This window comes from Etheostoma spectabile, chromosome 3, assembly GCF_008692095.1.
Source record: "Etheostoma spectabile isolate EspeVRDwgs_2016 chromosome 3, UIUC_Espe_1.0, whole genome shotgun sequence".
Taxonomy (NCBI): Eukaryota; Metazoa; Chordata; class Actinopteri; order Perciformes; family Percidae; genus Etheostoma; species Etheostoma spectabile.
In genome coordinates, this window is record NC_045735.1 from 6,881,310 (window position 1) to 6,904,931 (window position 23,622).

Genomic DNA, 23,622 nt, shown 5'->3' on the forward strand with positions numbered 1-23,622 from the left:
TGCGAACATTTGCACAGAGCCTGCACAAGGACATTTACATCAGGCTCACCCTTGGCTTAAGTCTGATTGCATTTAATATAGAAGAGAAACATTTAAATTTCAGTGTAATTCAGCTAAATCATATGTAAACAAAATATGAATGCAACACATCTTATGTCAGGTGCCTAAGCTCCATGAATGAGCAAAGATTTTGGGTACAATAAGGGTATGAAGGCAGGCAAAAGGATTTATAGACTGTCTATTACAACATCTTAGTGTCTTGGGCTGCAGTGATATTTCATGTGTAAAACAAAGATGGTTCACCTTGTCTCACTTTTATTGGAACTACAGTGGACAATAAATGCTCACAAACTGACAAAGGCCAACAATTATATGCTAGTCTCTTAATGCAAAAGTATAATTGCAAAATCATTTTCGTAACAGGTCTAACCTACTTTAGGCCTGTGACATTTAAAAATGATGTCACAGCTAAAGTGATGCTATCTGATGTGCAGTGAGTTTTTGTGAAGCCACTGCACCTTTTTATTTAGACAGTGTTTCTATTGCTGGTAGCAAAAAAATGTCTTTTAAGTTTATCTGAGCCAATATGGACTTTGAAAAGAGAGAGAAGATAAAAGGCTCTCCCATTACGAGAAAAGAGTTTGTAGTGAATTGTTCATCATTTATTATCTTGATATTTCAAACAAAAAGTATACCATGTGAACCAGGAATCTGTGGTATGCCACCTGTGGTTGTTCGTCCTCTCCTCGCAGATACACTAGCTTTACGCAGTAACCATGATGCATAGATAGTGTCGGGTTATGCCTCCACCCAAGGGGGCTCCTGCTTCCAGTCTGTAACCTGAGAGGGCAAAACCTCAGCTTTACATCTCTATGGCAACGCTTTCTCACAGCACAGGTCCCCGTCTGCAACTGCTGATGACGCGCGCCCACTCTGTCCCACACACCTTCTGTTGAGAGCACGCCTCATGCCTTGTGATATCTTAATATACATTCAGCCCGACGGTTAAATGTGCATGTTGCATACATACAGAGGTGCGTTTACATACTGCCAACCTACCAACAATCCTGCACCCACACATACTGTAACTGAAAACTGCTTACGTTTTTGTATCCATATAAACATGTTGATGTGTCTGTTTAGACACTGCACAAGAGGAGGGAGATGCGATACAGTATAGAGAGCATTTTGAATAATTGTAAATAATTATACTCTGCAATCAAACTGTCACAATGTAGAACTAAAGACAGAATTAGTTGTGTCTTGCGATGACCATATCACTTTTGTAAATTGCAAAAGTGCATCATCCAACTACAGCCTTGCTCATAATGTCATTGCGTCATTAAGTACGGACGTCTTTTCACAAGTTTATCTCTCTTAAACTTTCTCTCACTTCGGTTTCCCTTCCTGCTGCAAAACTATATGACATATGACTGATAACAGCCAACTACATTATTGTTTCTCTTTGCTGTCAGTGTAACAGCTTTGTGTCTGTGTGTGTCTGTGTCTTCATCTTCTGAGCAATCAACAGTGCTATACCCCAGGCTGAGACAGACCTTTGTTCAGTCAGGCTGCTGGAAGGTAACTGATTTACAGCACCCAAGGGGAATATTTGAGAACACATATACACACACACACACGCACACACAAACTCACACTCCACCCACCTAAGGGCAGCCTCACAATAGCACCTAAAAATAGAGATTGAGGCAAGTGCTAAAAAAAGACTGAAGATGTGGGCAAAGGCCATGGGTAGACACAGACACCACACAGAGATACATTGATTGGAAGACACATACATCTAGCTTAACTTTGATGACAGTAAAACCTGTCTGTGTACGTGTTTCTCTGCAATTAAACATCCCACTGTGCTAATGAGTGGTTGTGTATTGTTTTTAGAGAAGGAAAGACCGTGCTCTATTTATTTACGGTAAGGCAGTGATGACGCATGGTCATATGTAATGTCCCTACAGAGCACACTTGGTTTGGAGAGTGTGTGAATTGTGGGCACTGGTGCATTCCTTTTGCATGTTTTGAGCTCTTTATTTACCTAAATTGTCTTTATTTGACTATTTCCAGAAACCGTGAACATATTTCTTAGTTGTTTTTAGCAGATTGTGGACATCTTGTGCTTTTGGACATTGATTCCTTTTACTCATACAGGTATCCCTTTTATTGTGTTCATCTTTAATATGTCAAGGCTATGTTTAGACTCTGGGGTTAAGTCATTGGTAGTAGTAGTAGTAGTAGTAGTAGAAGACAATGGTACAGTTGGTGGACAGGAAGGGCCCTTCAGGTGATATTATGCAACCCTTCCTTCATGCAAACCACCTGTTTACAATAGGAGCTCTCAGCTTCCCCTAATGGCCTGAAAGTTGTATTAAGTTAAGGACATTTATGAGACTGGTAAGGACAGACCAATGCAATGAGAAATAGAGGGCATATTGGCAGAAAAAGTGAGGGAGAGTGAGAGTGTGCTGCCATTAAAGTTAAGTCAGTCATTTAAATTAGTTATTAGATAATAGGGCTGCAGTGCTGCTAGGTTTTCAACGTAGCGAGTCCCAGAGACTCACTTAAATAACCAGCTGTGGGTCCCGGGGTCAGGGTCCCAGTCCTTAACCAAATGTTTTTCATCATCTTCCAGATATATAAACAAATAATTATGCATATTCTATATAGATACAATTGAAGCCCATTGAATAATGAATGTGAACCTTTTCAAATTTTGAAGACCATTAAAAAATGAATGTGGACCTTTTCAAATTTTTCAAACTGTGGTGCATCCTGATGAAATTAACACAAAAAGTAATGGTCCTCTCTGTCTAAATAGTGCAAATGTTCCTCTATTTAGATACTTGAATAACCCCAAACCTCAGGCAATGTTTCATCATAATAATGTTGCTTTAACACTTAGGTAACTTGACAATACAAACACATTAATACGCAGTTTCTGATGCGGTCTTCCCTGAATCATTAGTTAAACAAGCTACCTCAAACTCCACCGGCTGGAGGAAATGCAAGGGGCCACTGACACATTAAGTGTGTCGTCTGAAGGTCCTCCCCCAGGAAAGTTTGAATTTCACACACTTAAATTCCTACACAGATTCATCATGGAAACATATTGATTTATGTGACGGGAAACACAAAATTCAGGAGGCATGCAGTAAGCGGGCTTTTACATGCCTTAACGTCACTACGGGGATTTTTTTAACTGGTTATGTAATTGTCTCAATTTAATACTGATACCACTATATCAGATGGCGTTGGCTAAAACACTCTTTTGACGGTCGCTGGGACGCAGCAGCTGGGAGACTGTGTGTGTGTGTGTGTGTGTGTGTGTGTGTGTGTGTGTGTGTGTAGGAAGAACTACATGTACGTTCTTTTGTTTATTTCTATGATATCACACAGATGTGTTGTTCGCAATGTAGCATTATCAGGGGAAAAACAAAAAAGGTGCGTCCCCTGGGTGCATGGATGGTGAGTTTACTGCGACTGTTGGAGCTATTCATTATTTTGTTATATATAATAGTAATATTTGATTTATTTAATTTCAGTTTTCCTTGAATTATACAGCTACATAAATTTGTTTATCATTAGTATTTTATTTGGGTTAGTTTTAGTGCTTTTGTTTTGAAGGTACCAGGCAACCTTAGCCACCAGGTGTAGTCTACAAATAGAGGTGAGCAGGTATGTGGGAGGTAGACACCGGGGATTGGCTGATGGAGAGCCACAGAGTTACAGAGCTACAGCGTCACAGAGCCTAGAGACGCCATTGATCCTGCACGTGAAATGTTTGTGTACCAAGAAATTGGATGAATAAACCTCACAGAATGCCATCTCTGCCTGGACAATGACAGTTTTTATCTCTGCGTAAGATTCACTCCTTCTGTGCCTACAATGGCTTTTGTACATTGAGTTTTTAGTTTTTGTTTAATCTAACGATTCTTCGCCACTACAGCGACCTTTCCGGTTTTAATGTGTGAGAGACACCGGACGTGTTGGCAGAAGATTACTTTACAACAACAGTTAGATTATCTCTAAATTAACAAAGTGCAGTTGAATTAACTTTAGTTCAACAAGGTGCACATGAATGCATCGTGAAGTTCCATTGGAGCCCACATGCTTTACCTTTTGTTGTTTGTTAACACAACTCGCTCACAGGTAAGGCGAAACGTAGCCACCCCAGTGACTTTGAGTATTGAAGTAGGAGGATTTTCCAGTTCAGTTTCTCCTGGCGGTGGCCATGGTGTCTGGAAAAGAACAGATGCAAGCTACTGGTAAGCTAATGGTAACCTGTGTCTTTATCTGCATGCTATCAACCGGTAAACTATGCTGCGTTTTATCTATTTTTTTTTGTTTGGACATGCGCAAATAGGTGGAAGTTAAGAGAGAAAAAAATACTGGGGGAATTGTGGATCCTGATTTAGATTTCGATTGATTTTTGTAAATCGAGCAGCTGTCTTATTGCTTTCCCCTTGCATTCCTTTTGCAAGTTTTGAGCTCATTGCCTGCCTAAATTGTCTTTACTTGACAATTTCCAGAGACGTTAAACGTACGTGAGATTGATTACAGTGAACATATTTCTTCTTATTTTTTTATTTTCTTTAGCAGATTGTTGACATATTGTGCTTGACAAAGTAGTCATCAATTGGTTGCATTTCATCATACAGGTTTAGACCCTGGGGTTAAGTCATTGCTAGGTGCAGTAAGAAGACAATGGTGCAGTCTGTAGACAGGGAGTGCCCTTCAGGTGATTTGGTCCATAATGGAACCCTTCAGGGCCCGAGAAACCACCTGTTTACAATTGGAGCTCTCAGCGGCCCTTCGTGGCCTGAAGGTTGTAATAAAATGAACGATATGTATGAGACTGGTAAGGAGTGAAAGCATGCTCCCCCAGTGACTGACCCACATGACCAATACAATGAAAAATAAAGGGCATATTGGCAGACAAGGTGAGAGAGAGTGAGACTGCCCTTAAAGTTAATTGTCAAAGTTAATAAGTAACTTAGCATAATAAGTTAAAATGTTAAAAATCTACTGCCATTTGCTGCATACCTACTGGTCAGGCAGCCGCACCACTAATTATTCAGGCGAGCGCATTCTTCAGTTCAGCACAGACAGGCAAGACAGACAGTCCTGGTTCATGCTTCTGCTGAATATATTTGATATACACGTCTGCCTCAGAGACTCTTTGTCTGTACATTTTTTAAAGGGATTCAATTTTAAAACTGTTTCCGTTGTTTTGGTAAAACCTGCTTTCTAGCTAGCTGTTATAGCAGCAGTAGCTAGCTCTGTGCACCAATTGCCTTTTGTGACTTGTAGCTTAGGGATAGACCGATTTGGATTTTTTTTTTTAGTGCCGATACTGATTATTTTTTCATCAGCCTTAGCCGGTGACCGATCAGGGCCACCAATTTTCTTGAGCCAATATTTGGAGCCTGCTTTTGCTCCCTCAGTTTACATCATAAAAATGTACACCCTGCCACACTGGATTTGTTTTCAGAATCTGCTCTGCCATTTCCTTAAAAATAATAAACAAAAACACAGATCAGTGTCACTTCTGCAATCATCTTACATTCATATCACCCAGATTATGTGTGCAATATGAATCATATGGATGGGTGCACTGTATATGGTTAACTGTGCTAGGGTAAAAGGCTTCCATCAACATCTACAGCCTTAATGATGCATTGCTTGCTGACATATTCAAAGACAGATAAAATCAGGTAATCACAAAATGTCCTTTGACAACACATTTGAATAATTAAAAAAAATAATAAACCTGAAAAGTAGCCATCTAAATAAAGTGCTTGATTTGTAATTTAAGGCCGCCATGGTGCTAGTGGTGGAAGGGCAGAGCATGGCCTGCATGTGAACTGCAGCGTCTCCAGCAACACAGAGCTGCCTGTGGACGGCTGTCTTTAAATAATGCCGGGAAAAAACTATCGGCGAACACAGCAGCAGCCGCGTATCGGCAGATACGCGTTAAAAACGCAAATATTGGCCCGATATATAGGCTGGCCAATAAAATCGGTCTATTACTAGTGTAGCAGTTGTGTTATTCAAGCAACATTACAGTACAGCGCTTCAAAAAGTAAGAAAAAAAACCATGAGGAAACAGGACTTCAATAAAGTACCACTGTCTGTCTAGCTTTGAACAAGAAAGCACACTGCGAGGGCAGTAAAGAGAATGTTTAGGAATGTGCATTCCTCACATTCTTGTACTAAAAAAGGGGGGGGGGGGGGGGGGGGGTTGCGTGTGTCTGTGTGCATGTGTGGCTGTAAAATTACCATTGTTATGTTAAGATAATATTGTACAGCCTTCATAAAGCAGCATACATGTTAAACTGATTCTGAATCAGATTTACAACTATAAAGGTTAATAGATCTGGTCGAGGCAGATGGCCTGTGGCAAGTTTTTCCTTGCCACTGTTGTACCAAATGCTCTTGGGGGGGAGATTTTTGTGTCTCTGTAAATTAGAGTCTGGTCTAGACCAACTCAAAGTGTCCTGAGATAACTGCTGTTATGTTTGGCGCTATGAATACAATTAATTGAAACATTAAATTGAATAGACCTTTTCATATCAAGTTAGGATCTTACATCCTATTTTCATGTGTTCTCGCTGTGAAGTTCAGTTATTGTCCATTAATGGTAAATTAAGACCTAAAGCGAATAATCCTATATTCAGACAGTTCCTGAAAAATGACAAAAGTAGTGGTGTGCAATAAACCCTAACTTCAGTCTTTAAAAGAACAAACGTTCGGAGATCTATGGGGGATGTCATAGTAATTTTCTCCAATCTATTACTATATCAGATTTTCGCCATCAGGCCAAAACACCATTATCTTTCTGTGGCTTTGGGGTTAGCCCTCGAGCACAAACGTCATCACTGAACCACTACATAGTTAATCCTCTGTCTTGTTCTCTCAATTTATCCAAAAGTCACTGAAACGCATACACGCTTGCTGTGGATCATGTGATGCTTTTTGCTGAATCTAGTCGTGGAGTTAAACATTGACGGTCTCTGGCCCGAGATTTTATCATTGTGTTAAACAGGGCACTTCCTGGAACTTGTCATCCCACATTTGGTCAAGGCACAGTCCTATTTATACCCTTACAACAGGTTTTATAGAAAAAGGTGAGACTCTGGGTTTTGCAAGAAAAAAAAACAACTATAAAAAGGATTTTGTGTAGTGCCCACATATTCTCAAACTCACCACAGTTGTTTTTGTTGACCTCAGTGTGTCACACCCAGATAAACAAGATAGAGCATCTCGACCACTGAGGAAAAACAGGAAGTATCCTGGCCACAATCAAAGTGTGTGCATTGCGTGTCATCAACATGCATGGCTGTTTTTGCCCACTTTATGATTTGTTTACGATGTCTCTCTAGTCACATCTAGGTTTCTATAGTTGCAGCTCTTTGAACTGTCGGCAGATGGTGGTACTGATGGTGAGGCCTAAGGACTGCCTTGGGCACTTTGTCTCTACATACACAGGTCGTGTCCTTTTCTGAGGCTTACTAGATAAGACTTTTTAGAAGCCCGATTAGTTTAATGAGGTCATATTGACTTCACATCAAATTATTTTCACTGATTCTGTCAGTCACTCTAACTTTTTCAGGCACCGGGACTGTTTTAAAAGTATTGCTTTAGTGATATCCAACCTTACTACTCACTTGAGGGCCTTGGGTACCCAGTCCTGTTTCCATCCTCGGTCCGACGCCCTTGCTGCCATTATGTTCTATATTATTGATTTAAGATGATTTTCTTGATTAATCAATAATCCTTGTGTTTAAAATTTCATAATAGAGCGAAAAATGCCCATGAAGCATCTGAGAATTGCTTGTTTTATCTCACCTCTAGTCCAAAGTTCACAGTTTAGTATCAAATATTAACCGAAAAAACAGCAAATCTTCACATTTGAGACACTGAAATCATTTTTGTTTGAAAAAGACAAACGGATAATCAAATTGATGCCATTTGATTTTCTGTTGAATTTCCTAATTTTTTAATCATTTCTGATCTATAGCTGTTATTATGTTAACTAATAGTGAGGGGGAAAACAAAGATGATAGTTTTAAACCTTGATCTTATTTCATCTATACGTAAAAAGCGAAATATTAAAACAAGAAAAGAATACACAATGACAAACAGATATACATTGTTCTGATTTATATTTTGTTCTGGTTAAACACAAGTGGATATGTTAACAATAAATTCTACTGGATGCTCATAATGGATTAGCTCCCAGATTTTGTAGAAGAGGACTTCCACCTAACTACAACTTTAGTTTCAAGAAAATTCCTTTTGCCACTTCCGATTAAATCTGTAAAGATGTTTATAACAGGATTCAACACCTTATAGATGTGACTCAGACTTTCTTGTAGGTGGGATTAATATTTCCTTTTCACCATGACAGAATTGCTTTCACTCTCACTGAAAGATAACATGTCTTGATTGGACTTTTCAAACACTTCATGCTACAGTGAATATGTCAATGTCAGCGGTTCGTACATACTATACTTTTTGTTTGTTTGCTTGTTGGAACATAAAAACATGACTAAAATGGAAAAGGTAAATCGTACAAGGTTGTTTTCCACACATTGTGTTCAAATTATGTGGCTCTGATGGATCTGCCTGTTGTTCCAGAGGTGTTTTTAGTTTTCAGTCTGTCCAAAATTTAAATAAATGTGTACCAGATGAATATTCTTGTGAAGGAAATATGCTTTCTTAGTGATTTCTAAAATGATCTCCACAATAACCTTGAGTGGAAGGGAGATGAGTAGGTTTCAGTTAAATGAGGCAGAGTGAATAACTGTTAAGGAGTGACAGGGTCAGAACGGGCATTCTGTACTTTGAGTTGTCTTATCTCAAATGATGCGGCAGCTGGGGGTTTCAGAGTGTGTGGGAACTTACATCAGGTGATGCAGAATTGTGCGTTCAGTGCATGTAATCTCTCTTGTTCTGTGTTAAATCATTCGCTTTTCAGCAATTCTCATGTATTTATTGTCTTAAACTCGTTCTTTTATATGTCTCAACTCACTTGTACATGCAGTATGAACACACACAACTCCTCCCCTAACCGTCACAACTTTGTCCTCCTATCCATCAGATGCAGTATCTCAGCCACTATCCAGACACCCCCGGCAAGGAGCAAAGTCACAGGAAATAAGAGACTTTAGGAAACCGCAGGTAAAACCTGTTTGTGTGTGTGTGAGCATGTTGTATCTTGTAGTGTGTGTGTGTGTGTGTGTGTGTGTGTGTGAGTGAGAGAGAGTGAGAGAGAGTGAGAGAGAGTGTGAGAGAGTGTAAGAGAGAGTGTGTGAGTGTGAGAGAAAGAGCTCTGACTGAATCTGGGAGAGTAGGCGGGGAATGCGTGAACGTCGGCCAGTATGCTTTACTTTAATGTGAGATGACCTCAGTACACTCTCTCTATTATTATTATTATTATTTTTTTTTTATAGTATTACATCCTCCTAACTACTGACCTACTCTGTACAACATATAAAATGTATTTTTGTTGGGTTTTGTTTTTGTCTTGTGTCATCAGAGCTAGGCGTTGTATGTAAATTATCATCAGGAACTTGTTGCTTCCTTACTTTTCTGTTGTACCTCTGTCTTTCATCTGATTTGAGTTGTTGACTTGGCAGTCATTTCCTTGTCACAAGTATTGTGCCTTGTGCCATCTTTAGCCAGACTTTTGACTGTTTATGTAACATTGTGTCCTTAGTGCAGGGAATAATGTGTGGTACTGTTGAGCTGATCAACAGGGCCCTTTTTTAGGGCAGATGTGGTGATTGGATGGATGGCAATGTAAAATTAACCATTAAAGTACTTAACTGTGGTATTCTCAGTACTACTGACACAATTAATCGCTCCTAGCCTTACCCTGGTTGTCACAAGTGGAGTGTGTGAGTCTGCTGCTTATCAAGTGTAGAACAGTTTGTTCATTACAGTTTCTTTTCTTTTTCTGTCTTCACTCACCACATGCTTTTTGTCCTTTAAGCATACTAGAGCTGATACAATTGGTCAATTGATTAATTTCTGTCGATAGATAGAAAATTAATCTGCAACAATTTTGATAATTGGTTAACTGTTGTAGTCTTTTAAGGAAAAATAGTCTTCTGTGACAGTAAACTGAATACCTTTTTTATGAGTTTTATACTATTGGTTGGAGAAAACAAGCATCACTGGCTTTGGTTTGTTGTGATGGCAAGTATTTGCGTTATTTTCTGACATTTTATGCCAATTGATTTATCAATTAGAAAATATTTAACAGATTAATAAACAATAAACAATATAATCGTAAGTTGCACCCCTAAAGCATACAAACCAAGGAAAAGGCCCAAAAAATCGGACTCTGATTTTATTTCTTGCTGTTCTTCTCCATGCTGGCATGTGTGCCATCTGCAGAGTAAACCCTGTCTGAACTTCCTCTTCCTCACAGATGTAGTGCTTTATAAATATGCAGTGCAGGTGCAGTTTTGACATCTATCAGCATAAAGCACACAATTCCGGCTGCCAATCAGTGCCGGTGGCCAATAACCACCAGTGATCAGTAGAGAAGCCTCCCACCTGCACTCTCTGTTTGTCTTCCCCCCCCTCCCTTCCTTCACTCCTACTCAAATGTGGAAAAATGGCTTGATCCAATTACTCATGCTATGTCATGGTCTCCAGTGATCTTCCCAACGACACCGCCGTATTATCACCACGGAGCAGATTGAGTTTTATTGGCACTGCAAGATCATTACATACTGTAGCTCATAAGACAAATGAGTAATGTTTGTGCTGACTGTTCTTTTCCCAGAAATGACCTCTTGAGTGTCCTCTTGCTTTTAGTATTCACATCAATCAGTGTGTTGAAACCCTTCAACTTACACAATCCTAGGAAGCCCTACCCATGGGCTCATTCTTCGGAGTGTGTTTGGGTGGCATTATCCTGATGGCACTGGCCTTGCTACCCAATATATTACAGAGGTTGTGTATAATTAGACAGCTCTGTTTCCAGATAGGTGACAATGGATTAGGGCTGCACAATTAATCAAATTTAATCGCGATCACGATTTGGACTTCCCACGGTCAAATTTGCGTGATCGAGCATTATTTTTTTATAAAGCATCATTTCATAGAACGCTCGGGTTTTTTGCAAAGCCAATCTCCGCCTCCAAAGCCGTCTGCTCTGAGCCAGTAGAGTAGTTCACTGACCCCGTGCAGCTTAGTTTCTAGATGTAGACAGTCCCAGGGGACAGAGTAGCGTGGAAAACTCAATAGATAGCAGTCGGTAATACTCGGTCTCAAGGTTTACCAGTTTACCAGTAAACGCAACACTTTGTCCCATTTGTTGTTTTCAGACAACAGCAGTGACCGGTGCTAGTTAGGGCTGTTAGCGTTTCTCTTCTAGGACGCACCGGTGCTAATGTCCTTGCATCCACTGCAATGTGTTTATATGGATACGGTTTAATTTTGCGTTACATGACCCATTTCGTCGTAAAGCCGTCCTGGTAGGATCTTTCTACGCTCTCTGTCCTACTTCTTCCTCTTACTCTCCACGCCCGCACCACAGCGGCCGCCGGTCCACACTTCTGATATTTGTCTACAGTTTTAATTTTTCATTAACACAGCTGTATATTGTTAAGTATGAGGGGGCAAACCTGTATTTGTACCAGTGTTTCCACGGGTAACTCTGTTATCGCGGCCTCTACGGCGAAGAACACAGAAGAAGTTATTGAATGCAACTAACTTCAGTTGGTAGAGTAACAGCGTGGGAGACGGAGCTGCTGGACCTGGACCAGAGATGTGACCCATGGCCAGAACATCATAGTTCATAAAAATGCAGCGAAGTGAAGATACAGACGTTTAATACACACGACGTGTGTATCCGCCGTTCGACCCGTGCTGGACCCGTTCATAATGAGTCAGCCGTCTCTCTGAGAGTAGCGTCCATCACACTCCCTCTCCAGTTATAAATAGCCTATGTGACAATAAAATTTGTTTTGGTTAAAATCAACAAATAATCGTGAGAATAATCGCGATCAAAATTTTGATCAAAATAATCGCGATTATCATTTTGGCCATAATCGTGCAGCCCTACAATGGATCATATATTGCTATAGTTAACTAACTATAAATGGAGAGTAAAGACAGTCAGCTTACTTGCATGCTACGTTATGTTTTCTGTTTGCCGTAACGAGATGTATTTGTTTATTTGGCAGTGATTCTTGTGGATGCCATTGGCTCTTATTGTTAGTTAAACACAGAAAGGGACGCTGTGTGTGTGTAGAGTCGAGCAGGACAGACAGATGGATGGATATATAAACTGGAGCGAGGCGGCCGTCAGCGTGTCATTTACCGTGCAGCTAAGTGTCTCTAGCAACCCAGGCACCTCCTATAGCGAGATGACAGGCAGAGCCAAAAAAAGTCTCCCATTTCCAGTCTTGTGTGTGTGTGTGTCATTCAGTGCCAATGTGTGGCCCTTTGTTATGAGGGAGATAAATGGTGGTTTGGCAAGATGCTGGGGGACCAAGACTGAAAGATCAGCAGTGTGTGCGGGAGTCATCCCCGCTACATTCACGACAGCTCAGTGTTATTTTTTTGTCCATTTCTTTCCAGTCTTTGCACTGTTTCATGATATTTTCAGCAACTGTGGTCCTGTGGAGGCTGTGTGACAAGCTGGGATTTTCTTCAAATCAATTCCCACTTTTGAAAGATCTCATTGAAGTGAGTTGTGCTTCTGGCAGTGACCTTAAATAACCTCTCTGTCAAAGTCAGTCAGTTGTTGGGCTGACCTTGTTTTTCACATCAGACTCCTCTGTTGTGGTTGTAAATGATGGTATTCCTGTCTCTGCTCTACAGAATAATAGCCATGCTAAAGAGGGGTGTCTCAATTTGGCTGGGCGGGGGCACTGTCAGTTTTGAAAACCCCTGCATTAAACTAATCAGGTTGATCAAAAGAAATACAGCTATTTTGATAGGATTCATTTTCTAAAATAATTTTGAGTAAACGTACCAAAGAAGTCAGTTGTTTCAGCATCTCATATGTGAATGTCTAAGATATATTTGGGTTTTGGACTGTTTGTCAGACAAAACATGCAATTTGAAGATGTCGCTTTGGGAAATTATGATGGGCATTTTCTTACTATGTTGTGACATCTTGTAGATCAATAGATTAATCAAATTAATCTGTAGTTGCTGCTGTAATCCTAAATTCTTTACTTAATGTATTTTTTCAGCTTCTTTCAGTGTGTGTGACATCTTTTGACAATACAGGATTGAACTGGTATGTGAAGACTATTAGATGTAGTCATAAGATGTTGAGTGGTGTCTTCAAAACGGAAAAAATATTGACCTCACGAAAGGAAAAACATGGTCACTCCCTAATAATAGCTGTTCATTGTTTCCTCTTTGTCAGAGTTTCTGAGGAAGGCTTCCTCTGTCCTTTTCAACAAAAAGAAAAAAAAAAGCTGTTGTGTCAAATGGAACAAAAGCTAATTCTAATCTCACCTTCATAGAGCAGCTGTTAGTACACAATGATACTCAACGTCAAAGCAGGACGAACCATGCCGGCCACCTGCAGTCAGCCTGCACATCTTCTGTGATCATTGGATGCTGAAGCATAGGAGGGTGAAGCCCAGCCCCCCAATGCTCAAGTCATTCAAATGACTTCTTTTTAAAGAGAAGAATAGTTTTTTGTTTGTTTTTGTTTTGATGACATCAAGTGTATTTATTGAAGAGTTGGATTGCTTTTTAAGATCTCTGCATTTCATTCATTGTCAAGAGCAGACAAGGCAAAGACATTAGTAATCTGTGTGTTGAGATGCCTGTCCATTAAATTTCATTTCCTGTTTCACAGAATCAGATTGGCAAGGGAAACTTTGCATATGTGTGGGTTTTTTCCTTGTAAGGCTTCCTTGTGCCTGTAGTATGTTTGTGTCTATCAGAGCTTGCTTTGAATAATGATATGAGGTTGTGATCAGAGTTTGCATAGCCTTTTGCTTTTCAGTAAAGGTATGTTAAGATCAGCTATGTTTGGGTGCTTTCCTTGCATACCTGTCAGGAAGGCTGGTGTATATTTACTATAGTGTTGGCTTTAATCAGTAGCGCTTTAACTATAAAAGCAGCTAATTTACATGTGCTGAGGCATTGACCCTTGTGGCCATGTGGGTGTATGGAAGTTACTGAAGGTGTGAGTAAGCCGCCTGAAGCTCTCACTCCCACTCAGCAAAATACAGTAAATCATGTGAGTGTGGTTGTTTATGGTAGGGGGCACTGTGTTACCAGCACCATGTGACCCTGTTGCCCCCTCCAGCCTCAGTGTTTTTGCTGGAGCACAGTGTGTGTATTAGTCTGTGAGGCCAAGCTGGTAGGGATTAGAGAGAGAGAGAGCGAGAGAGAGATGTTTTAAGGTTGGGTTGGTTGGTTGTGAGGGTTGGTGGGGGAGAGGCCAACACAAGGGCAGTGTTTGTGCAGGGCACAGGGCTGTCCTCGCTGGCAGGCACGTACACATACAAACACACACTTGCCAAAAACAGAGGCCTATTGTGGACACCCAGCCCAGTTCGGTCCACGCACTACAGTCACACATTGTATCACACTTCGCTTCTCTATCTCCATCCTTCTCTTTATCACTCGTTATCTATCACAAATGACTGTCTCTGTCTGTTTTTCTTACCCTCGGTAACTTCCTACCAGCTATTTCCAAATGTTATTCTTGTTTCACTTCAGATTCTGACATTATCATGTTCTCACAATTATGCTCTACCTGTGTGTTAAGGTGTTTTTGTTTTTTCTCTTTCAAGCACACCTTCTCCATGACAGACTCCTTCATTTCCCATCCTCTCTTTCGTTCTTATCTCTGTGGGATGTGTGTGAAAGGTTTTGACAGTTGAGTCATGGAGAGATGCATACTCACGCTGTTTATATCCGTCTGTGTCATAATTGGGTATGTGCTTCCCCCTACTTGTCTTGTGTCTGTGAAGTGAATCAGGCCCTGTGGAACATTACACTTGGACGCTTGACATTCTGCATAGCAGTTAATAGCAGTTAATAGCAGTTAATAGCCACATTACATTAAATTACTCCTGATTTATCAGCAATATATGATTATGACTTCTTAATGCTAATCCTTGTAATTTGCAATATTATACTGTCCAGCAATTTTCTCTAGATGTAAGCTGTATGTAATTCAACAGTATTATCTCATATAGTCATTTACTCTTTTTTTTTTTTTTTATTATATTTTATTATTTTGCCTTCTCTTTACCTAACTTGTAAGGTAAAAAACACACATCACTGTCCCAATATGATCTCTTGCAACACTGAGGGATAATTTCACTGCTCTCTGGCCCTTCAGCATCTGTCAGTTTATCGCCTGTTGACACTTAATGTATTTTGTATGAAATATGTATACAGATAAATGTGCTGATGCTTTACATGAACATACAGTATGTTCATCAAAAAGAGCTATCCAGCTCAATGAAAGTTGAAGAGCTTGCACATCCATTCCTCAACGGTCCATTTATTTCATTATTTAGGAGAAAATATGATGCCAAGGTACATTATAATTATATAACATTATAATCTTCATGAATCATTAGTTTAATATAGGTGTCCTATTAGGGCTGAGATGATATGCTGTCGTCCCGATTTTTTCACTATACATGGGTGCCGATTTGATTTGTAGTGCAATTTTCTTGTGATTCTAGGAGTATTGGGATTTTATTTTCCTTCTTTAACAATAACAAAAGTTAAATAATACACTTCTAGAGACAATATATCACAAGACATCACACAAGTCAGTTAACATTCATTTCATTTGAAAAGAAGTACATAGTATTTTCTGCTTTCATCCTGATTCGCCTGAAATAGATATGATGTAGTCCCCGTCAGCATTACCATGTAAATGTTATCATGTATCACGAAACGTAACAATTTCAGATTTGTTTTCTCCGCCCCTATTACCTAATATGACTCTGCTGTTATTACCACACACACTTGCACTCACGCAGAGTTCAGTGTGCTCATTGTGTTCCAGGCAAGTTTAAACCAATGCTGCCTTTTGATTTGAACTTGTGAGATCATCTTTTCCACATGGGAAGATTAGCACGTAATATGCTTCCTGTTATAGTTGTTGCTAGGCAACTGATTAAAACCAAACAATGTTGCCTATTACTGTTGTCCATTTATTAACTGTATTGATGTGTTGAATAACATACTAATTCAACAGTGCATTTTGGAGGAAAACTGTTGTGGCATCACACATCGACCAGTAGTATCATTGTGAATATGCATATTTGCTGTGTCATGTGAGGACACAGCAGTTGTATGAACTCAAGCATCCACACAAGTGATGAATGATATGGGGAAATAATGTAGTTGCGATTTAAAAAAAAAAAACATTTTTAATGTCCCTTTATCTTCTTTATTGTTAACTATGTAAAGGCAATAATTAATTCTGCAGTGTGACCAACACAACATTGGATACAGTCAACATATTAACTGCTATTTCATGTAGACCAGGCCTACGTGTTATGAAGAAATGAGAAGAATCTGTGCATGAATTGATATGAATAATGTGTATCTTTATTCAGCTAATTAATTGTAAAAGCCTTCAATCACAGTAGAATAGTCAAGCCCTGTCATACTATACTGTAATCATGACTTAACTTAAATAAAATCAGAAAACAACAAAGCACTGCTGATGATGGCTGCATCAACTGAGTGACCTGGCCTGCTGATGCAGGAATAGATGGCAAGGAGTGCACATTAGACCCCCTAATGTGATTCAAACTTGATCTGCTCACAATGCAGACTTGTACTGTCACAATCTATCTGGCAGAGTAACTCATTGTGATGTCGGGGGGTAGAGCTACTTTGATGTGTTGCTGCACAGTTGTTACAAGAGATTGATGATGATATGTGATCTTCTCTTCTTGCCCACGATGTAACAAAGTAGGCAATGGATTGAATATGATTAGTGTCACAGTGGATTAATGGACAAATGTGACTTTGATCGCTGGTGAGTTGTAACCATCTTAATTTAAAAGCAGTAAAGAACTTGCTCAGCACAAATGTCTCACTGAAGATCTCATAATATCATACAGTAATCTCGGTGTCCTTGAGTGCCAAGAAAGGCGCCTTTAAATAAAATGTATTATTATTATTATTAATCTGTTATTCAAGGTGTCAATGCACCACAAAGTTATAATTGGGTGCGTGCATTTGACGCAATGGAAGCCCCCTTTGTTATTCTACCATAAAAAACTAAATCTGTTGAAATCACTCTTTTTTATATTAAAAGAGACACACTGAGGTATGTGCTAGGGTTCTGTTTAACTCTGTATGTGAATAAACAAACCTTGTAGTACAAACACGCTATGCAGAGATATTTTATCTTTTTTGTACTCCCATTGATTAAAAAAAATATTTAAAAAAAATATCTTGGGAAGAATAAAGTAAACAACACACCAAAAAAAAAAAACTCTTCAAGGGAAAGAATAACAGCTCACCCGGTGATTCAGTGTTGATCAGCTTTTCATGAATGACTGGTACGGATTTTTGCTCTGGTTGTTGTTTGTCACTCATTTCTTGTTTAATGTCATTGCTTCCTGTCTGAGAACTAGGCATGTGCCACTGTGTCATTAGAAGTGGTTAATATGACGGATTACTGCAAGCTGTCTGGATGTGGTTGTTTCACACACAAAAATAACAAATACAAAAATACACACACACGCCTCCACTCACACATGCTCCCATCTCTTCATTCACGCTTCCACTCAGATACATAATGCATAGAGTCAGTTGGTTCTGTGTGATAGTGAGAATATTTTGTACAGGAGATTTGGTTTTTAAGACCATCTTCTCCTCGTTACAGTTCCGAGGATGATGCATTGTTTTCTGCAGAAACACAGCTAGGAACATGATGATTTGACCAACAGATGAAACTGATGGAAATGTAAAAAAACAAATGCAGCAGCTGAAAAAATACCATGAGTGCAAAGTGAGAAGTTCATTGGGTGGAACTTGTAAGTACTACTTAATGTAAACACACTACAGTAACTGTGTACACACACATTCATTCATACATGCACAAACATGTCTGGTCACTGACTCAGCCGCAGTGTGTCAGAGTTGAAATGACCTTTACACCAGAATGTGTGTTTACAGTCTACAATCGCCACCAATGTCCACTCCTAAATACAGTAAGTGCTAGTACTGCTCCAGTGGTGACTCACATACGTACATATACACGCTCACTCCAACCACAGTACACACACCCCAATTGACAGCTTATCCACACACCACCGCACAGTAAGCAACAGTATGTTGAGCCTAACAGCTTTTCTGTTAACCTCACTCAGGCCAACACATACTGTATACTTATACTACATTAAAATCTAGCTGAATATTAGTGTAAGTATATTACACAAAGTATATATACACAAAGCTACAAGCACTGTTCATTCATCTCTACCTCTCTGACAGGGTACCTGAGCTTGTCTATGTGCTGGGTTTTTTATAATCCTTGTAAAAAAAGAGAGAGTATCCCTTTTAATGAATGGACCATATGCTGTAGCTGGTATACATATAAGTGCATGTCCTGGCCTCTTGTGATTAAAAACATTTAGTCTACAGACTCTGTGAGTACAGTACAGAGTTGCATGTAGCTTTGTTGTGTTACGGCTTCACAAACAGTGCCATTGTGGTTAGTGGCTGAAAGTGAGACAGGATATGCCAACAAACCAAAAACCGGACTCCAACAATGGATTGTTTCATTGTTGATTAGTATGTTTATTATGTTTTATTTTATTGGTTTATCGTTTACTTTTTAAAATATCTGAAAGCTATAAAAAATACCCATCAAAAATGCCCTGAGCCAAAGTCCTTAAATAGCTTTCAATCAACAGTCCAAAACCAAAATATCTTCATATTACTGAGAAAAGTAACAAAACCTCACAATTTTATAAGATTTAACCACAGAATCTTTGACATACTGTATGTTCTTGTTAAATGACTTGTCCGTTGAGTAATCAGTCAATCGAGTTGAATAATTTCGGTACTAATAATTGAAAGTGTTCCTTGTTTGGTTCTGTGAGACACTTTAAAAGATTCCACTAAACAACATATTTGTTCTTACACACGTTGATGAGCTGGGTGGGAGCCTTATCTTTGGCCACGTCCACACGCACCAAACTGATCTTTTTTCCCCCGTCTTCCCTTGGCATTGTTTCAAGAATACAGTCTGTGCGTCCAAACGGATCCATGTGTAAATGACTCAACACGCTACTTCATATTCCAGGCCTATAGGAAGCTTGCACGCTGTATACAGACAGTAGAAGAAGAAAGCACAACACAAGAAGAAGACAACAAAAATGGCTTGTGCAATGAAACTAGAATCAATTGTGTGGACCGTTCACTGCTGCAACTCATACTGCGACACTGTTATGAAATGTCATCATGGGGTAAGAAGTTGAAGGGTGTGGCGATGACATCATCAATACGCAAGTATGCGAGGACACAAGGGCGCCGTTTTTGAATTTTTTTCACCGTTTCAAAAAAAAGTGCGTCTTCAGCCAGTGCAATTCCAGGATTCGTTAGACGATTGGCCAAAACAATGTAAAACGTGCGTTTGCATCAAAAAGCATTTCTGTGTGGATGGTCCCTTTATTACCCCCCGCCCACTTCCACACACACACACACACACACACACACCACACACACACACACACACACACACACACACACACACACACACACACACACACACACACACACTTTCTGCTTGCCCAGATGTGGAAATTCTGACGTAGGCAGTCTCAGGATTGCCTGTTTGTCTCCATACTGATTTACAGGAGTACATTGTTTGTACTGAGGAGGTTAAGAGGTCTTGGATCCTCCTTTTGTGTGAATTTTTAGTACAGTGTGGAAGAAAATATATCACAGGACCCTTAGTCACCAGGCATAACCTTACACATACACTTTTAATGTCACACATAGAGGATGCGTAGACACACACTCTATTGTAGAGAGAGGCTCAGTGTCAGACAGAGCGCTTTAGAAAGAGTGCTGAGTAACATCAGTGTTTAAATAACTGTTAATCCATCTGCGTGGGCATGAAAGCCATTACAACATGTCACTGTCACTAGTTAAGAGGGACAACTTCTATTACAAGCAGAGATTTGCTTGGTCTGTTCTATCTGTGGTTTGATTGTATATTGTATGTCAGAGGTTGTGTTGCTCTGTGTTCAGACTTGGGAAGTAAATGCAAAACCAGTTTGCCTCTCAAGTATGCTTCCGTCCTATCTCCCAATTTTCCTTTGATTTACCAAAACATCCTAGACTGGGTAAACCCCACCCACTCTGCCGGCGATTTGATTTCCTCCTGCAGGTCATTCTCAAATCTATTGAGCTTGGCTTGTTCTTGTGATAAAAACTAGAAACATCCCTGTCCAGTCCATTTGCAGGTATGTGGTCAATGATCAGACATGAAGGTTCAAAGATGTGAACAAATGAGTTATCTTTTTCCATCCAAGGCAGCTGTATTTTGAGTTTGTGAAAGGAAACAAACAAGGGTACATTTGGAACAACTAACAATTAGACCCAAATTTGCAATCTATGTATTTGTAAATGTTGCATAAATACAAAATGTACCTTGGTTTGCACAGGAAAACAGCAAAGCTCATATAAGTGTGTCAAATATCTGCACCTTCACACACAAATAGTCATCAAAGTGTGCCTGGGAGCTGTGAACTGGATGCTCCATAGTGATACATTGTTTATTTCTGCTAATACTGGCTAACTGGACAGATCCCTTCAGGCTTTTCTGTTTTGTCATACGAAACTCTCTCTTTCTCCCTGAACTTGCAAACCTTCTTGTTCTTCTCTGAACCACCCGCTGAAACCTAACCTTCAGCAGACCTCTGGCTGTCTGCCACCACATCCGCGTGTGTGCGTGTGTGTGAGAGCAGGATGAGACACTATGCAAGCTTTCTGGTGTAAAATATCTCTAATATTTAATGAAACAAGTGACTATGCATAGACATGCATGTACATGTACTTGCTCATCCATCCCTGAGAAACCAGTGTTGTCAATGCGTCAGTCAGACATGCTGGGTGTCATGTTACTATTCATGTTTGTAACTGTGCACCTTTTGTGACATTACAGGCTCACCATTGACTGCCCCCTTTACTGTTCATTTGACTGGATTCTTGTGTTGTGTATTGTCTTGTTGCTACCTGGAAGTGTCTGTGTCAGTAATTAAAAAATTGTCTTGGGTATGTAGGAATTATTACATGCATAAACATTGTTGTATAATGTGCATTGTTGTGTTAAACTTATCATGTCTGGTTCACCCCATATCACATGCACTAACTGCAAAGTCCCTTTAAAAGATGTTCAGAAAGCAGTCAACAGTTTGAACAGCACACAGAAATGCACACAAGATTTATTCCATTTGCATGGCTAATAATGTTAAGTGTCTGAGATGGTGGCTCCAAATGCATAGCAGATATTGCAACATCCTCAGCCACGTGGTATAACAACGGCTCATCTGCTGGTAGCTTGAGCACTTAACTTAGAGGGGAAAGCCCATTAGAGGCAATCAAGGCTGTCATTTTTAATGGGCGGATTGAGATGAAATGGAAATGGAAATGGACCTGTGGCCTACTGGAACAGTTAATGTTCTAGGCCACTTAAGGACTAGGTTAAGGGAAAGAGGCAGGTGGATGTGGTGTGATGGTACAGCTGTGGTTGAGGCACAAGCCAAAATGGAAACCAGGCTGTGGGCTGTTTTACACCAGCAGCTGGGAAGCCACTTACTGCAGCTCAATGAAACTTTCCGCAGTTAACATGCATGTGTTTATGGTTCCACATGTGTGCTTTTGTTATTTGTACTTATTTGTACTACTATTTGAATTGTATGTTTTGAACAGTGCTTTTGAACATGTAGAGATGAACTGTGGTCGTCTAACACCTTTCTGCCATACTTAATAATTACCTATTACCTTTTTCAGTGTGTGTGTTTTGGGGTGGTGTATGCTCTATGGAGCATATGTATTTGCCTACACTTCTATGCATGATTAATCTGTGCGTGTGCGTGTGTGGCTCTGTGTCTTCTCTGTCATGGGGACCAGATTGTCAGATGAGGGGAGGGCAACTGACCTTTTGTTCTGTTTGCTTAGTGGGCATTCCTCTGAGCACTGGCCCTCACCCAAGTTAAAGCTACCAGGCTTGTACTGGACTCTGCACAGTGGTACCCCAGGGACATAGTGACACTAGATCATTTGCGCCTGTCAACTTGTTGTTAATGAAAAGGATAAAAGAAAAGAGTCTGCATGTGGGTCAAAAAACAACACAATGGTGGTTTTTAATATAGAATTATGATTGGCAGCCTGAAACATCACAAGATTAACAAAACAATGTATTTTTGAGCATTTACAAGGTTTACATTTGGCTTAGAGTTATGGATTCCAAAGCCATACTTTTGGAAATAGAATGCTTTTAAAAAGGTCTGCTTTTCAAGCTACTTCAAATTTTTCACTGTGAATTGAGATATTCTGCTTTTGACATCTCAGCTCTGAGACTTAAACTCGCACTTATCTTGATTTATTTATTTTTTTTAAATCAAGGATTTACAACTGAACATTAACCTATACAACTGAGTTAGCTTTGATGAATGACCTAAAAGCTTTCTGGAAACAACCCTAAGCGGCAAGGTTTCCAGGAAAGTATTATCAGCCATGTCAACACGGGATCGGGACACATCAACATAAAGCCTGTTTGCTGGAGTTCATTGTGACTCATGACTTATGATACCATTTCAAGCCTATGCTTTTTTTAGTTCTGCAATTGTTAGTGTGTCAGCTCCCTAACCCCAGCTTTCATTGTCTACTCAGTAGTAAGGGTTGACAGGCTGAATCTGAATGACCTATTGAAAAAGAAATTATCATTTGAATAGATACATTTCTCCTTTTTTTTAAATACATTACACTCATTAAAACCATTAGTCTCACTCTAAAATGTGTGATTTGTTTGGCTCCTCGGTCCCTTCAGGTCCTTATGGTTGAGGTGGTGTGTGGTGCCCCTTGCCATGCCTCCTGCAATGACAGACCTCCTGGACATATGGGCGGCCCGCTCGCCCTTGGCCGGCCAAGCTCTGGACCAGATCACTGTGGACTTTCTGCTGCCCACCGGTATCTACATCCAGATGGAAGTTCCACGCGATGCCACCATCCAGCACATCAAATTGGTGAGTGGCACAGGTTTGGGCTAAAATGGGATTCCTCCACATCAGTTGTGGTTAGAGCCTGACCGATAAAGGACTTTTAAGGCCGATACGATACAGATATTTGGTTATTTAAAAATCTGATATTCCGAAATATCGGCAGATATAATATTTCAAATAAATAAATAACAATAAATCCAGAAATGCATAAAAAAAAGTTATATATGATGATGATAATAATATTAATGTTGTCACAACAGAACAGAGAAACATCAAAACATATTAAAGTTATGATAACTAAAATGTAGAAAAATAGCAATTATGAAAAGTTCTTTGAACAAAAACAAAATAACAAAAAATAATCAGTGTTGCCAACAGGGACGTTGTAGAGCGCCCTCTG

The 23,622-nt window shown here is 39.8% G+C and overlaps 1 protein-coding gene across 1 annotated transcript in view; it reads left to right on the forward strand.

Moving 5' to 3' along the window:
* The window catches only part of pik3cb (phosphatidylinositol-4,5-bisphosphate 3-kinase, catalytic subunit beta), a 55,785-nt gene that overhangs the window by 6,343 nt on the left and 25,820 nt on the right, over positions 1-23,622 (forward strand). Inside the window, exons 2-3 of the mRNA XM_032507361.1 lie at positions 9,116-9,195; positions 23,051-23,246. Of these exons, the coding sequence (XP_032363252.1) occupies positions 23,088-23,246 (159 nt within the window). The 5' untranslated portion in view covers positions 9,116-9,195; positions 23,051-23,087. The remainder of the gene's footprint in view (positions 1-9,115; positions 9,196-23,050; positions 23,247-23,622) is intronic.